Genomic DNA, 15,891 nt, shown 5'->3' with positions numbered 1-15,891 from the left:
CTTTAGCCTTCAAAGGCAATACAATACAAATAGGTAATACATACATTGATATAATATTAAAATTCCCTTTTCATTATATAGGGACAGGGTTAACAGAGTGAAAAATTTTAATAAATCATTATACTTTAATTTAAAGGTTACAATCTATTCTACAGGTTTTATGGTAATGAACCTGGACAAAACAAAGGCAACTAAAATTGTAGACAACACAAAAAACGTAACAAAAACATAAAATGTGTCTTCTGAGAATACATCAGTAAATGCTGGTATTTGACGATATATTTCTTCAATGACATCTAGGTTTCCTTTAGGTTTTGCCATCTCTGCTTTTATTTTGTTTTTGTCTTCTTTTTATCTGACTTAGTTTGTAGTGTAGTTGGTGGTAGTTCTACAGGTGCTAAAGAAGAAATGTGCTTATTCAATAATTGGAGAATTTCAAGGCAAGTAAGATTCTCACTTCTTAAAGTCACTTTCTGTATTTTTGCAGTTGCTGAAACAAAATAAATATAAAATAAATTAATATGACAATTTTAGTGTGCAGATACATTTATAGTGTTGATTGCTGGCTTGTGCTATGATATTTTGGAATGTTTCATTGTCATACACATTATTTAACAGATGCACTTAAATTAGAACGATTGTCTCTTGAGAATATCGGAAAATTAAAAGATGCAGTATGGTTCCGACACAATTCACTTTTGCAGTTATAATTTGCAATTGTATGTGACATGGGTAAATTCAATCAAATTATATACTTTGAAGTCTACTTCCCATTCTAGTTTCTTGAGAATATGTTTCTTCAATAATAATTTATATACTGTATGATTGTTAGACTGCAAATAGATGTAAATACCTAGATTTGAACCTGTACATTTATAGTAAAATGGATTGAATTTTGGTAAGCTGGAAGAGAAGAACTGATAAATAAAATAAGAAATACCTGCAATTGCAGGCAAAAGTGTTATTTCTACTGTTGGCTCACTCCTGTCACACAACACTTCGGTCTTCACAGAGCAATTTGGATTTGTGATTGCTATTTTAGGTGCACTGATGTAATGAGCAAAATTCCTGAAAATTACAGCTGGAATGAGACTTAAATAAATAGCACACATGCATAAGTTCCGCTCCAACAATTTCTCATTTATTATAGTAGTTTTTAATCAGTCCTAAAAACAAAACAAAGCAGGCGTGACTTCAGCAGTTGTTAATTCATCAGTTACCGCATAATCATAATATTTACTGTATTTTGGTAAAGTTATTTGCTATTTGCTTTGTTTTATGCACTTAAAACATTCAATTCAGTTCCAATTTTTTACTATAAATCCAATCTTTAGCTTGTAGGTTACCGATCTCCTTAGATTTGAGTAGACTAGGTTGTAGGCATATAAATTTATAATTAGAAAAGATAGGATTTCAATAGAAGTGCGGTAAACATAGATTTATCGGAATAAAGAAATTGCCTTGTGTGAGTTGCGTTTTCTCCAAATGGATCAAATTTTATGGTAATTTTTTTAGCAGCCTTTAAATTAACTGCTTTTAGTTGTTTTCCAATGGCTGAAACAACACCTTTGGATCTTCTAACTGTACCGCTATACGGAATAGACATTATTTATTTCCCACAGGAATCACGGAAATCGATACTACCTACCACAATATAGTATTTAGTCTATGACCAAATCCAATTGACCACTTTTTTGTTAAATTGTATCAGCAAAGAGGGCTTAGCCCATTCGGCCTTGTATATAAAGTGCAAAAAATATCTGTTACATAAAAGTGCAATAATACAATATGAAATTAATTTGAAATTGAAAACGAATCTCGAGCTCAACATTGACAATTTGGTAAAAAAGTGTTGGAGTTTGTATATTAAATGTAATGGCAGGCAACACTTGACACTTGATTAGATTTCGAATATTAGAAATATTTTAAATGTTTAAAAAAACAGATCATTGTATTCTCGTAAGAAAATGTCATTACTTCTCATCTAGACACGGCAAGACAAACATGTAATAGTTTTATTAAAAAATATAAAGATAATAATTGTATAATGGTGTAAAGGTGTTCAAGCAATCTGCAATATAATTATAATGAAGCATTTGTTTTTAAATAGCCCCTCATCACCTACAGAACCCAATCCCTCAAATTTAACCGTCCAACAAAAAGCCCTGATGGAATTCCATGTGTTAACCTTGTACTTACTGTGATCTGGAATGCCAATATCTCCATAGATTTTGATATTAAAATCTTTTGATTAGCCTGTTTCTAATTACAATTTTAATACAAAATAAGTTTTTAGTTCTAAATAAATAATAGTATTGGTTCAAGTGGCATGTTCATCGGACTTTTAAGTTATTAATGTCCAAATATTTTGTTCTGATAATTTAGAGAAGCTGCTGGTAACAGACATGTGGATGAAGGCTCAGAGGCAGAAGTCTAATGCACTGGTCGGATCAGATAGGTTCCGCTCTCAACACTTCAGTCCATGCTGCTATTCACAAAGACGAGGATAGGCAGGAGTAGCGCAAGATAATCCTTTTTTTTTCTTTTCCTACCTAAGCTGGTAGCCTTGAGAGGCTATTCCAGCGTAACCTTAACTAGTAGGTGAGCTCACGGGGCTCAAACCTGACGACATTGCTGACACGAACCCTAGCAAGAGCCGTGCTTCGCAGAATCTACCACCGGATCGGAAACGCGACCCACTGAGAAGATCCGGCGAGAAACTCAGTGGGCTGTGTCTGAGAGTTAATTTACTCGTCGAGCCCTTCGTCGCAAGCGCCGGGTTCGACGAGAACGGTGACCGGTGCTTGAAGTACCTAGAAGCACCGTCAATGGATCGGGAGGACCCGAGATGACGTGTTTTGGGCGACGTCGACTGCTTTCCATTCTTTCCGCAGGATCGGGAATGTAGTTACCGGCGGCCACGATGAGAGGGTTCTCATGTCGTGCCGTTTTATCGAAGTGGCGCATTGACGCCGACTGTAGATACTTACTGATGGACTCTAAGTCCAGGTCGTCATGGAGGTCGACGTTCCTGACGAACCACGGGGCTCCGACGGCTATCCTGCAAAAACGGGATTGAATGATTTTGAATGATTTTAAGTGAGTGCGGGCCGCGTGAGCGGACACTACACTTGCATAGGTCATGACGGGAGGATAATCCAGGAGGAAGTTATTAGAGAAGTTATTAGTTTGTTTGTATTGAATAGGCTCCGAAACTACTGCGCCGATTTGAAAAATTCTTTCACTGTTTGGAAGCTACACTATTCCCGAGTGACATAGGCTATATTAATCTATTTTTTTTAAATTAGGGATCCTTACTTAAACTCCAATAATGTAACCCAAGGTGTAAAAAAAATTCCTAAAATATTATTTACATAGCGTGCCCTGCGAAAACTATTGATGATAGAATAAAATAATAAACTACGACTTTGCAAAACACATTATTATTTACAAAAAGTGTCGCGACAGCCTATGTCTAACTATTATAGTTATGCCGCAATAAGTGTTGTATTATTTAAAAAAATAAAACAACGACAATTATCGTTGAACTTTTTGTTAAAGACCCGAGTGGAGCCGGAGTGGGCCGCTAGTTTACAATATTCGTTGAGTCAGGTCAGTCTCTTTTCGTCCTTGGGCTTTTGCCTTTTGTAGAACATCGAAAACAATGTATAGTTTACTTTTCCTGTGCCTGACGAAAAAAAATATCAAAATTGATCTATGTCTCTCACTGAAATGTCATGTAGTCTGTTCATGTCAAACGAAATCATCAAATTGTAAAAGATCCAATCTGAACTAAATTAAATCAAAACGTTTGCACTTAACAGCTTTTCAGCACGAGGAACCTTTTTATGACTTTGATTTTTAAGATCCTGTTCATCCGCGTAATATAACAGGATGTACCCCGTTGGTCAACGTAAGTATAAGAACACACGAGGATGCATCACTCTTTGTTTGAGTGCCCCAAATAATAATACTAGAAGATTAAATACAATATTAAAACGAAAATATCTTGAATCTTGGAAAATGTTAATGCAAGGGTTTATTTCGATGTAGCTCCAGCGGGGGAGACGAGTGGTGGGGCAGTAGGTGTTGCAGGAGCCGTGGGTGCACCTGCTGGCACGCCTGGAGCAGCGCCCGTAGCTCCGAGCGCTGCACCAGTTGGAGCACCGGCCCCAGGCGTAGCAGGTGGTGCAGCAGGTCTGCCACTAGTATCTCCATCAGCAGCGGCGCCTCCAGATCTGCCAGTGCTAACATGTCCTCGACGACCAAACCTTGGCCACGAGGGCAGACCAATAATGCTGAGAGCAAATCATTTTCAAATATCAATGCCAAGAGGGTTTGTTCATCACTATGATGTGAATATTCAACCTGATAAATGCCCTAGGAAGGTAAAAAAAGAATTACTTATATGACTAAACTTTGACTGTGAAAATTTGTGTTTCCTTGTAATTTACCTGATATATATCCTAAAGTAACCTGCAAATTGCATTTTAGGTGAATAGAGAAATAGTTGAGACAATGGTGCACTGTTATAATAAAATATTTGGAGCCCTCAAACCAGTGTTTGATGGAAGAAATAATTTGTACACAAGAGACCCTCTTCCCATAGGAAATGATAGAATGGAATTAGAAGTAATTTTACCTGGTGAAGGAAAAGACAGAGTGTTCCGTGTTACTATTAAATGGGTAGCTCAGGTAAATCATGATTTTTATGAAAGTTTATTAAAAGGTGTGATTGCTTAATCAAGTTTAACCAGAGAAAACTTACCCCTGGATGGTTGTTCATGGTACACATATGAAGATGAATTTAATATAATCTCTTGATGTTTCAATTAGATTGTAAAGTACAAAATTCTTAAAATTATTAATAAAAAAATTAGACTCTCAGAACTTTTAGGACCTAAGAAATACTATAAACAGACTTATTTATAAGGAATTTTGTGAAAAGTACATACATCCCAATGTCCTTGATGTTCAGATGTTTTAAGTAAGAAATGCTAAAGAAATTGTCACACTGACCTTTGATAAATACCATATGTGCTCTTTGTTAATGAAATTATCATGTCTGTCTGTAAAAACATAAAAAGTTGCCTTCTGTCTGTAAAGACATAAAAATATATTAATTTACTTGTTTGCATACCATGAAAAATGCCCAAAATATGATTTTAGGTTTCATTGTTTGCACTGGAAGAGGCATTGGAAGGTCGCACAAGACAAATCCCTTATGATGCAATCTTAGCTCTGGATGTAGTGATGAGACATTTACCATCAATGATGTATACTCCTGTTGGACGCTCATTTTTCTCTTCACCAGAGGGATATTATCATCCCCTTGGTGGTGGACGAGAAGTGTGGTTTGGTTTTCATCAATCGGTGAGACCAAGCCAATGGAAAATGATGCTTAATATTGATGGTATGTGTACATTCTATTATTGAAATAGACATTTCACCTAATGATTTTCACAAATAATATAACACTGTTTTTTTTCACTATTACAGTGTCAGCAACTGCTTTTTATAAAGCTCAGCCCGTTATAGAGTTCATGTGTGAAGTTCTTGATATACGAGATATTAATGACCAAAGAAAACCATTAACAGACTCACAGAGAGTTAAGTTTACTAAAGAAATTAAAGGTTTGAAAATAGAAATCACGCATTGTGGTACTATGAAACGTAAATACAGAGTGTGCAACGTGACACGTAGGCCTGCTCAAATGCAGTCGTAAGTGATAATATATACCATTACCATATACATATACCTTAAACAATATAATATATCATGCCATTATTTCAGAGGTTAAGGAAAAACAATTTTTATCTATTCCTGAATATATGAAATCTAAATCAAAATACTCAGTTTTAAGCATGTTAAATATTTAAATTTGAATACAATTTCCATTATTCATTTCAGTTTTCCTCTTCAACTAGAGAATGGACAAACAGTAGAATGCACAGTAGCTAAATATTTTTTGGACAAATATAAGATGAAACTTAGATACCCTCATCTGCCATGTTTACAAGTAGGCCAGGAACACAAACACACATACCTACCTCTTGAAGTTTGTAATATTGTTCCGGGACAGAGATGTATAAAAAAATTAACAGATATGCAAACATCAACCATGATCAAAGCAACAGCACGTTCCGCTCCAGACAGGTGTGTACCATAAATTATTATTATTATTATCATCATCATCAATAATATTATACTGTCTACTGATTAAAAACAAAGTCTAATGAATTAGAAAGTAATTACTAATATTTATTTGTTTTCCAATTCATCCAAGTAAGTTTTATAGTATATTTTTTTACTAGGATGATGAAAGAACTTACAGCCCACTTGTTGTTAAGTAGCCAATCAAGCCTTATAGGCATCATTCTGATACAGTAGGTCGAAGCCTCTACTTTAATGGTGGTAGAACCTCTGTATCTCAAGGTAGGTGGCGCATTCACGTTGTAGATGTCTATGGGCTCCTGTAATCACTTAACAACCATGTGGGCTGTGGGCTCGTCCACCCACATAAGCAATAAAAAAAAAGCATTATATCTTGGTCTTATGGTATGCAATCAGAATGACTAACTCAGTAGAGTTAGGTACTGAGACTTATATAATGCTATGTCTATCCAATGCTATAATGCTACCATACGTGAAAATTCATAAAACAAGCAGGTTTGATTTTTAATGAATCAACGTCATTTCTTTGTCGTAGAATTAATTTGAATTTGTTGTAGAAGATTCTTGTTTTTGTTTTTAATTTGCAAAATGATTTTAAAGGGAGAGGGAAATCAATAATTTGGTCCGTCGAGCAAACTTCAATACTGATTCATATGTGAAAGAATTCGGTTTGACCATATCCAATAACATGATGGAGGTTCGCGGCCGAGTGCTACCGCCGCCGAAGCTGCAATATGGTGGTCGTGTGTCCTCACTGGGTGGGCAGGTAACTAATCCTCATTATTAATAAGAGAATATCTATTGTAAATTAATTTATGTACTAGTGCTATAATACCTCTTTACAAAAGATTTCAACGTTTGCAGATTTGTTCCCATTCTATGTGTTTACCAATTGTTTATCTCATTAAGTCGTGATTTTGATTTGAGCTCCTTTAGAAAGATTTCCATTAGAAACTGTTAACATGCGATTGGAGTGTGTGGGAGTAGTTGTCATACAAGAGATGTATTTCACATGTTTAATGATAATGACAGCAAAGTTTGTCTGGATTCATTAGTTCATAGATGTACCCATTAAGTTAGTTAAAATTAAGCTAGTACGTTCATGATTTTTTGAACTCAAAAGAAGAACAATTGCAACTGTTTCATTGAATGTAATATTTAAAATGTAAACAGGGTAATATAAATTGGTTACATTATCATGTCATGACAAAAGCTTACTAGTGGTTCCAAACAGTTTGGAAAGAACAGAGAAAACTTTGCAGACTCTTATTTTTAACAAAAAAAAATATTTCCTGCGTCATATTTATAAAATAAAGTAATCTGCATCAAATATAAAATCCACTGGCTATTCTATCTCTAAATCAGGATCAAGGATATTGCTATGATAATTATTATCCTAATTCTAAGTTACCCACCTACCAGGTGAAATTTTAAATTATATTTTTTTTTTTTTAAAAGTGTTTAATAATTTGCTAGACCCATATCGTTTATTCCCAATTTTATTCAACAAAAATGTTAATAAACAAATCTGACCATAAATGAAAAATTCGGGAACCGGGAATTAAGAAATCATGACTCTGAAATTTCATTTAAAAATGTTTACTTATTAGTAACTACTGTCTTAATATTAAAAAAAAACGCAACCGCGTATGTAATTCTCGTGAACTATCTAATAAACTCTTTTTGTAAAAAAACTTATGGTTTATACATTATACTACTTTCCGACAGCAAGCATTACCAAATCAGGGAGTTTGGGACATGCGAGGAAAACAGTTTTTTATGGGAGTCGAGATAAGAGTATGGGCGATAGCATGTTTTGCGCCACAAAGAACAGTACGAGAGGATGCTCTCAAGTAAGACAATTTATAAGTTTTTTTCTTCTTTTTTTAATGCACTTGCCGTCGCTCATTGACTTCAGGAATGCCAGGGACAGAGCCAAGCCTTTGCCTACGAAATGACCTATTTACCAATAAACAGTTGAAGCCACCGGTTATGTTAAAATTTTAGTGGCATTGTAATTTATATATGTACTCTTATAAATCCATATTTAAAAGTAATGTTTATTTCACTAGGAATTTTACTCAACAACTTCAAAAGATATCCAACGACGCTGGCATGCCAATAATAGGGCAACCCTGTTTCTGCAAGTACGCTACAGGGCCAGACCAAGTGGAGCCTATGTTTAAATACTTAAAGTCTACATTTGTGCAGCTACAGCTCGTTGTCGTCGTGTTACCAGGAAAAACTCCTGTCTATGGTAAGAAAAATATAATTTCATATTGTAAAATATTCGAAATTTCAGTTTTTTAAATAATGTGAATATGAATATTGTTTTACAATTTAATAATTATTAATAATGTATCTACTAAGAAAATATGTGGCACACGTAGAGTGTTCCAGGTAACTATCAAAATTGTTAATGCCTTAAAAAAATGCTATTTTGTTAGAAAAAAAGTCATGTAATGACAGCAAAAACCGAATGATACAACAACTTACTGTTTAGCATTTTTTCCTAGGTGTTTTGAGTTAAATATCGCCTTACCGTCATGAAATTACTTTTGGGAGAAATTATTTATTTGAAGGAAAATTAAGCTAAAAAGCTAATAGTTTCGAAATTACTAGTACTTAAACGTAATAAACAAAATGTGCTTTTGCCAACCCTGACTATTGCTTTACCTGCGCCGTAATCAATAATAATTGAACGAAGTGCTGCTACACAAATGCGTATGGAAATTAAAAACTTATGACAATAAAATAAAATGTCTTTCATAAACACAGGGTTTCCGTCTCCACTATGCTATGTTTAACTCTTTAATAACAATTTGACTTGAACAGTTAAAAAAAAAACTGCAACGTGCAACTTGGTGCACGTGAATGAAGTGAAACTTCTTATTCGATGTGTAGTATTGTGGTTTTCTTTATTTTTCATCCTTAGATCAGATTGCTCTTGTTATAGGAAAAGCTGTGTATAAAAGATGCGACATCTTCAACATTTATATTATATATATTTCCAAATATCGATAGAAAAATAAATATAGTATATATTTTTAAATACTTCATTAAAATATTGGACGCTACTCGTTGCTAACGCTCGCGCTGGCCTGTATCAGGTATACATGCGATCAAGTGCCTCGCATTTACTCTCGCTCTGCCTCTTTCTATTCCATGGTAGCGTTAAAAGGTTAACGCAACCTTGTTGGAAGTCGCATTAGAAGTTTCACTTCAAAAACAAATTGCATATTGTAAAGCGCCGTCGTTGCCCGTACAATGGTTAACAGAACTAACTGAATACCATGATAGCGACTGTTACTGACAGACGTAAATGTTATCAAACCTTGTTATACCCTTTGGGCACACCTGATATAAGTACATTATCAAAAAATGAGAAAAACTAAAAAAGTATAATTTTGTTACAGCCGAAGTAAAAAGAGTTGGTGACACAGTATTGGGAATGGCAACTCAATGTGTACAAGCGAAGAACGTAAACAAAACTTCACCGCAGACCCTCAGTAATTTATGTTTAAAAATTAATGTTAAACTGGGAGGCATTAATTCTATTCTCGTTCCATCTCTTCGTCCGAAGGTAAGGTTACATCGCGCGTTGACTGACGTGCCGGAATCGGTATGCGATTCCATGGTACCAGACTCCAACGGCGATTAATCTCGATTTCTCTAGTACTTATTCTTTTTGTAAGTACTTTTAAAGCATAAGATTTACAATGTAGAACTGGGATTCTACAGATATTGTAGAAAGAGCATTGTTTATCAAATCATTGTTTTATTAATGTCTTGAATTTTATGAAATTATTCCATTACGCGTCAGTTACGGTGATGGGAACATTGTCATAAAACCAATTAGTACAAAGTGACGTCACACTTTTGCCCGTTCATGGCTTAGAGTGATAGGTAGGTTGAAGAGTGTATCAGTTACACATTTAAAGGTCTCATTGTTGGTCATCACTTTCATTAACTAAGGCTGAATTGTGGTAATGAGGGCCGATAATTTTCATGTCGAAGGTTTGTTAAAACAGTGTAATACAATTATCCATGAAAATTAAGAAACTTGTATAATTACTGGCTACAGAGTACGTTGTAACCAAATTGCTATGTGTTCCATTTTAATTGGCGGCTTTACGATACAGTTAAGACTTCGGCTGTAAATATATTAGTAGTGTAACAGTCGATAAAAATATTCGTTGGTGTAACATTCGATAAAAATCTGCGTTGGTGTAATATTCGATAAATATCTACGTTGGTGTAACAGTCGATAAATATCTACGTTGGTGTAACAGTCGATAAAAAACTACGTTGGTGTAACAGTTGAGAAAAACTGTTAGTGTAACAGTCGATAAATATCTACGTTGGTGTAACAGTCGATAAAAAACTACGTTGTTGTAACAGTCGATAAAAATCTGCGTTGGTGTAACATTCGATAAATATCTACGTTGGTGTAACAGTCGATAAATATCTACGTTGGTGTAACAGTCGATAAATATCTATGTTGATGTAACAGTCGATAAATATTTACGTTGATGTAACAGTCGATAAATATCTACGTTGGTGTAACAGTCGATAAAAATCTACGTTGGTGTAACAGTCGATAAATATCTATGTTGATGTAACAGTCGATAAATATTTACGTTGATGTAACAGTCGATAAATATCTACGTTGGTGTAACAGTCGATAAAAATCTACGTTGGTGTAACAGTCGATAAAAATCTACGTTGGTGTAACAGTCGATAAATATCTACGTTGGTGTAACAGTCGATAAAAATCTACGTTGGTGTAACAGTCGATAAAAATCGGCGTTGGTGTAACAGTCGATAAAAATCTACGTTGATGTAACAGTCGATAAAAATCTGCGTTGGTGTAACAGTCGATAAATATCTACGTTGGTGTAACAGTCGATAAAAATCTGCGTTGGTGTAACAGTCGATAAATATATACGTTGATGTAACAGTCGATAAAAACCTACGCTGGTGTAACAGTCGATAAATATCTACGTTGGTGTAACATTGGATAAAAACCTACGTTGGTGTAACAGTCGATAAATATCTACGTTGGTGTAACAGTCGATAAAAATCTACGTTGGTGTAACAGTCGATAAAAATCTGCGTTGGTGTAACAGTCGATAAATATCTACGTTGGTGTAACAGTCGATAAATATCTACGTTGGTGTAACATTGGATAAAAACCTACGTTGGTGTAACAGTCGATAAATATCTACGTTGGTGTAATATTCGATAAAAATCTACATTGGTGTAACAGTCGACCATCTAGGCTGGTCGAATGAAACATTGATCGTGCCGTTTAGATCGCGCCATCAATTTTTATTTTACATCGATTCAACTCCTAAGACTTATCTGTCTTAAAGATTATAATAAAAATAAAATATTAATGTTCTAGCCCTTTCAATGGGCGGTCGCATCATTCAATACATCAGTTCAGTTAGTTACTGCATACTATGTTGTTACCTGATGTACGGCAGCCGTCGTTCATGGACATCAGCTTCGACCTACCGCTACCTCTAAATCGTTTGAAGGACATTTCATAATGTCATTCATCACGTGCCGAAGAACATTATTAGAGCGAGATAGATAGAGGTGGTCTATAATAATTTATATTTATATATATATTAATACGTGAAGCAAAAACTTTAAATCCCTTTTTACGAAAATTGCGCGGACGGAGGAGTATGAAATTTCCCACACCTATAGAGAGTATAGATAAGGAGTGCACAATGTTATTTTTAATTATGCATAAAAAATCTATTAAATCGATAAAAAAACATTATACGCACTACCATGTATTTGACACACACACACGCATGCATACTATTTATTTATTGTCAAACTTATTGCTTATAGTCTGTGGTCGAATTGAGAATAGATTAAATATTGTTTGTCATTATTAAGATTTGTCTAACATGTAGTCTAGCGAAATCTGTGACTATAGAAGTTTAATATAGTCTTTGACAATAGAATCATAATAGTGTTCAAACTTATAATTTCTATTAATTATAGTCGAATTTCGACTATGGGGGGGGGGACTAGTTCTTTTTAACAGTCTAATTCTGTCGTATGTGTCGCGCAGGTGTTCAACGAGCCCGTGATCTTCCTGGGCGTGGACGTGACGCACCCGCCCGCCGGTGACAACAAGAAGCCTTCCATCGCGGCCGTCGTCGGCTCCATGGACGCGCATCCGTCGCGGTACGCCGCCACCGTCAGGGTACAGCAGCACCGGTAACCAGCCCTTCCATATTACGTAGTCGTATATTATTATTTCCCTACCTATTCGCCGGTAGACTGAGAGGTTATTCCAGCTACAGTAGATTGGGGGAATAGAGACTAGAGTTAGAATAGGGACAAATCTGGGATGTGACTTTTGTTTGAGATTTGAATTTGTTGAACTGAAAAAAACTTTTATTTAGTGTTTAAGAATGTTAAATAGCTTAATTAGTAAATTTTTGCTTAATTCGCAAGAGCAAGTTTCCTTAAAGATATATATGGTCTATTAACGACCGCCTGGTGTAGTGGTAAGTGACATGGTCACTACACAAGGAGGTCGCGGGTTCGAATCCCGCCAAGGAAAGATATTTGTATGATAAATATAAATGTATTTTCCAGGGTTATGAATGTATATTAAATATATGTATGTGTATAATAAAAATCTTACATTTATTTCCGTTATCTGGTACCTGTAACACAAGTTCTTTACGAACTTAGCACGGGACCAGTTAACGTGGCGTGATTGTTAGTAAATATTTATTTATTTATTCGGAAATTAATAAAACGTAAAATAAATTTAGTACTTTAGAAGTGGAGCGTGTTTTCCAGTTCGAATCGGGAGGTACCACCGTCCTACCAATTATTGGTGCAAAACAAGCCATACAGATTTTCTTCATTACTAGTTTTACACTACAATAAAACCTAAATGAAGGTTTGTAAATTGAGCCCTGGGAATCGCTTACGAACAAAGCGAGCTGTGAGGTCATACGTGAGGTCTTTGATCATCTACGCGAAAAATTATATTCAATAAAATCCTTTTACAGGCAAGAGATAGTTCACGAAATGAGCAGCATGGTCCAGGAGCTGCTCATCATGTTTTACAAGAGCACCGGCGGATTCAAACCCCACCGGATCATCATGTATCGCGACGGCATCTCCGAAGGCCAGTTCCTGCACGTCTTACAGCATGAGCTGACTGCTGTGAGGGAGGCTTGTATCAAGGTCATTATTATTTTATTAATCATTTTATTGACTTTACGTTTATTCATTATTTTAACCCAATCATTATCACTTATATGTTATTTTATTTATGTCGTGAAAAGTGCAGTATTACCAAACAAGTTTTGAAGGCTGGGTGCTACCTCAGAACAAGACATTAATTGATGTACTTTAATGCAGAGGTTACATAAAACAAACCGTTTAGTAAATATAATTTCATACGTAATACTCTGTTCGTTCTGCCATTTTTAAATAGTCATCTGGATAGTGCCTAAGTTACTTTTGTACCTTGTGTTTCAGACAAATTTTAATTATTGCTTAACTATAAAGATGTTTCTTTATTATGAATCGTTTATTTAAAGTAATCGCCTATAATTATATCTTCCAGACTAGGCTAAAGCTAAGGGTTTTATCTTGTTATTCTTGTCATACACGCGGGAAACTATATAAGATACGACCAATTCAATCAAAGTCGGATCTCGTGACTCTGTGGCTAATTAAGGTCAATGACCTAAATAATAACATTCGGGATAATTGTAACCTGTACAAAAGAATGTAACAACGTACTTTATGCTACTGAATAGTTTCAATAGTAGTCACGTATAGTATCGTATCGGTTACAGCTGGAAGCGGAGTACAAGCCGGGCATCACTTTCATCGTGGTACAGAAGCGGCATCACACGCGGCTGTTCTGCGCCGACAAGAAGGAGCAGTCCGGCAAGTCCGGGAACATCCCGGCCGGGACCACGGTCGACCTCGGCATCACGCATCCCACCGAATTCGATTTCTACCTGTGCAGTCACCAGGGCATCCAGGTACGTGCCAATACGATTCAATCGGCCGTTCTCTACTTATCTGGTATACTGGTGGTAAGACCTCTTCTGAGTCTGCGCGGGTGGTTACCACCACCCTGCCTATTTCTACCGTGACACAGTAATGCGTTTCGATTTGAAGGGTGGGACAGCCGTTGTAACTATACTTATAGTTACAATTACGCAATTGATTTAATATGTATTGAAGACACAAAATATTATTTTAATAACCTAAAAGTACATGTTATTATCCGCAACACGCTTCATCAGATTACAGAAATAGAGTTATCAGCAACATGCTTCGTCAAAAAGTACAATACTTACTTTTAGCTACAAGCGTCGTCATAAGTAACATATAGGTCCACGCTAACACAGCTTTTTTTCCCTACCTAAGCTGATAGCCTTGAGAGGCTATATCAGCGTCGCCTTAACTAGTAGGTGAGCTCACGGGGCTCAAACCTGATGACGTTGCTAACAAGAACCATAGCAAGAGCCGTGCTTCGCAGAATCTACCAACGGATCGGAAACGCGACCCACTGAGAAGATCCGGCGAGAAACTCAGTGGACTGTGTCTGAGGGTTAAACACAGCAATGCGCGCGTATTGAATTGACTGATACTAAGTAGCTAGATGGCATAGTGATGTTGTTGTGTCGCCGACAGGGTACGTCGCGGCCGTCGCACTACCACGTGCTGTGGGACGACAACCACTTCGGTTCTGACGAGCTGCAGTGCCTCACGTACCAGCTGTGCCACACGTACGTGCGCTGCACGCGCTCCGTGTCCATCCCGGCGCCGGCCTACTACGCGCACCTGGTCGCCTTCCGCGCGCGCTACCACCTCGTCGAGAAGGAGCACGACTCGGGCGAGGGCAGCCACCAGTCCGCCTGCAGCGAGGACCGCACGCCCGGCGCCATGGCGCGCGCCATCACCGTGCACGCCGTCACCAAGAAGGTCATGTACTTCGCCTAACGCAGACAAGTCATAGAGACATATCTAACGAAACACAAACGTTCACTTCCAACGTTCCGCCGTCGATTGTATCGCGGAGAAACAGTTCTTGAACTTTCTCGAACGTCAAGGAGGTCATGTACTTCGCCTAAAGCCGACGAGTCCGCGCGCGCCCCGCCAACTCAAACATAATACGACGCTTGAAAGGCAAACGTGACTAAGCGACAATAACTGCTTTGTACATAAACGATAGGCAATAACCACTATCGATGCGCAAAAAAACAATATATTTCTAGGTCTATTAAAATCATATCAAACCCACAGCTAGATTCGTTAAAATAGTATAATAGTAGTAATAATAAAAAAAAATTCAGGTATTTCAACTTTAAATTAGTCTACTGTAAAGTTCACGCATTGTCGCTTAGTCACGTTTGCCTTTCAAACGTCGAATTATCTAACTCATAGATACATATCTAACGAAACACAAACTTTCACTCCCAACGTTTCCGCCGTCGATTGTATCGCGGAGAAACAGTCCTCGAACATTCAGCGCTTATCTTTCACACACTCACCCTCTCGACTGTAATATTTAAATATTTAACAGTTGATCGTTCAACCTTTTTATTTTACTTATCACACATTACTTTACGTATTGCGTATTAGATTATAAGATTAATCTCAGGGTGTAACTATCGAGCTACATTATACAAAAAAAAAAAAACGAAAGT

At 36.5% G+C, this 15,891-nt stretch overlaps 3 protein-coding genes across 3 annotated transcripts; 1 reads left to right on the top strand and 2 right to left on the bottom strand.

Moving 5' to 3' along the window:
- Nucleotides 1-105: 105 nt before the first annotated feature.
- Nucleotides 106-321, bottom strand: LOC114250922 (uncharacterized). Its single transcript, XM_028185020.2, has one exon. It carries the CDS (start codon nucleotides 319-321, stop codon nucleotides 145-147), a length of 177 nt encoding a protein of 58 aa, XP_028040821.1. The 3' UTR covers nucleotides 106-144.
- mRpL53 (mitochondrial ribosomal protein L53) lies at nucleotides 106-1,666 on the bottom strand. The gene is made up of 3 exons (XM_028185019.2): nucleotides 1,461-1,666; nucleotides 941-1,068; nucleotides 106-490 (listed from the first exon to the last, which is right to left on the bottom strand). Exons 1-3 carry the CDS (start codon nucleotides 1,604-1,606, stop codon nucleotides 330-332), a joined length of 435 nt encoding a protein of 144 aa, XP_028040820.2. The 5' UTR covers nucleotides 1,607-1,666; the 3' UTR covers nucleotides 106-329.
- Nucleotides 1,667-3,738: 2,072 nt separating this feature from the next.
- On the top strand, nucleotides 3,739-15,891 carry AGO1 (protein argonaute-1). The gene is made up of 14 exons (XM_028185018.2): nucleotides 3,739-3,913; nucleotides 4,054-4,388; nucleotides 4,495-4,695; nucleotides 5,170-5,413; nucleotides 5,500-5,722; nucleotides 5,912-6,157; nucleotides 6,776-6,941; nucleotides 7,904-8,028; nucleotides 8,248-8,432; nucleotides 9,592-9,758; nucleotides 12,270-12,418; nucleotides 13,228-13,405; nucleotides 14,026-14,217; nucleotides 14,876-15,891. Exons 1-14 carry the CDS (start codon nucleotides 3,895-3,897, stop codon nucleotides 15,182-15,184), a joined length of 2,739 nt encoding a protein of 912 aa, XP_028040819.2. The 5' UTR covers nucleotides 3,739-3,894; the 3' UTR covers nucleotides 15,185-15,891.

This window comes from Bombyx mandarina, chromosome 05 (genome assembly GCF_030267445.1).
Source record: "Bombyx mandarina strain Sakado chromosome 05, ASM3026744v2".
Taxonomy (NCBI): Eukaryota; Metazoa; Arthropoda; class Insecta; order Lepidoptera; family Bombycidae; genus Bombyx; species Bombyx mandarina.
This window is presented reverse-complemented; position numbering and strand designations above follow the sequence as displayed.

Coding starts and splice junctions, on each gene's coding strand:
- LOC114250922 (XM_028185020.2), bottom strand. CDS start 321: ATGGCAAAACCTAAAGGAAACCTAGATGTCATTGAAGAAATATATCGT.
- mRpL53 (XM_028185019.2), bottom strand. CDS start 1,606: ATGTCTATTCCGTATAGCGGTACAGTTAGAAGATCCAAAGGTGTTGTT. Junction 1,069..1,460: donor GAAAACGCAACTCACACAAG/GCAATTTCTTTA, acceptor TGTAATTTTCAG/GAATTTTGCTCATTACATCA. Junction 491..940: donor ACTTTTGCCTGCAATTGCAG/GTATTTCTTATT, acceptor ATTTTGTTTCAG/CAACTGCAAAAATACAGAAA.
- AGO1 (XM_028185018.2), top strand. Junction 8,029..8,247: donor GTACGAGAGGATGCTCTCAA/GTAAGACAATTT, acceptor TTATTTCACTAG/GAATTTTACTCAACAACTTC. Junction 8,433..9,591: donor AGGAAAAACTCCTGTCTATG/GTAAGAAAAATA, acceptor ATTTTGTTACAG/CCGAAGTAAAAAGAGTTGGT.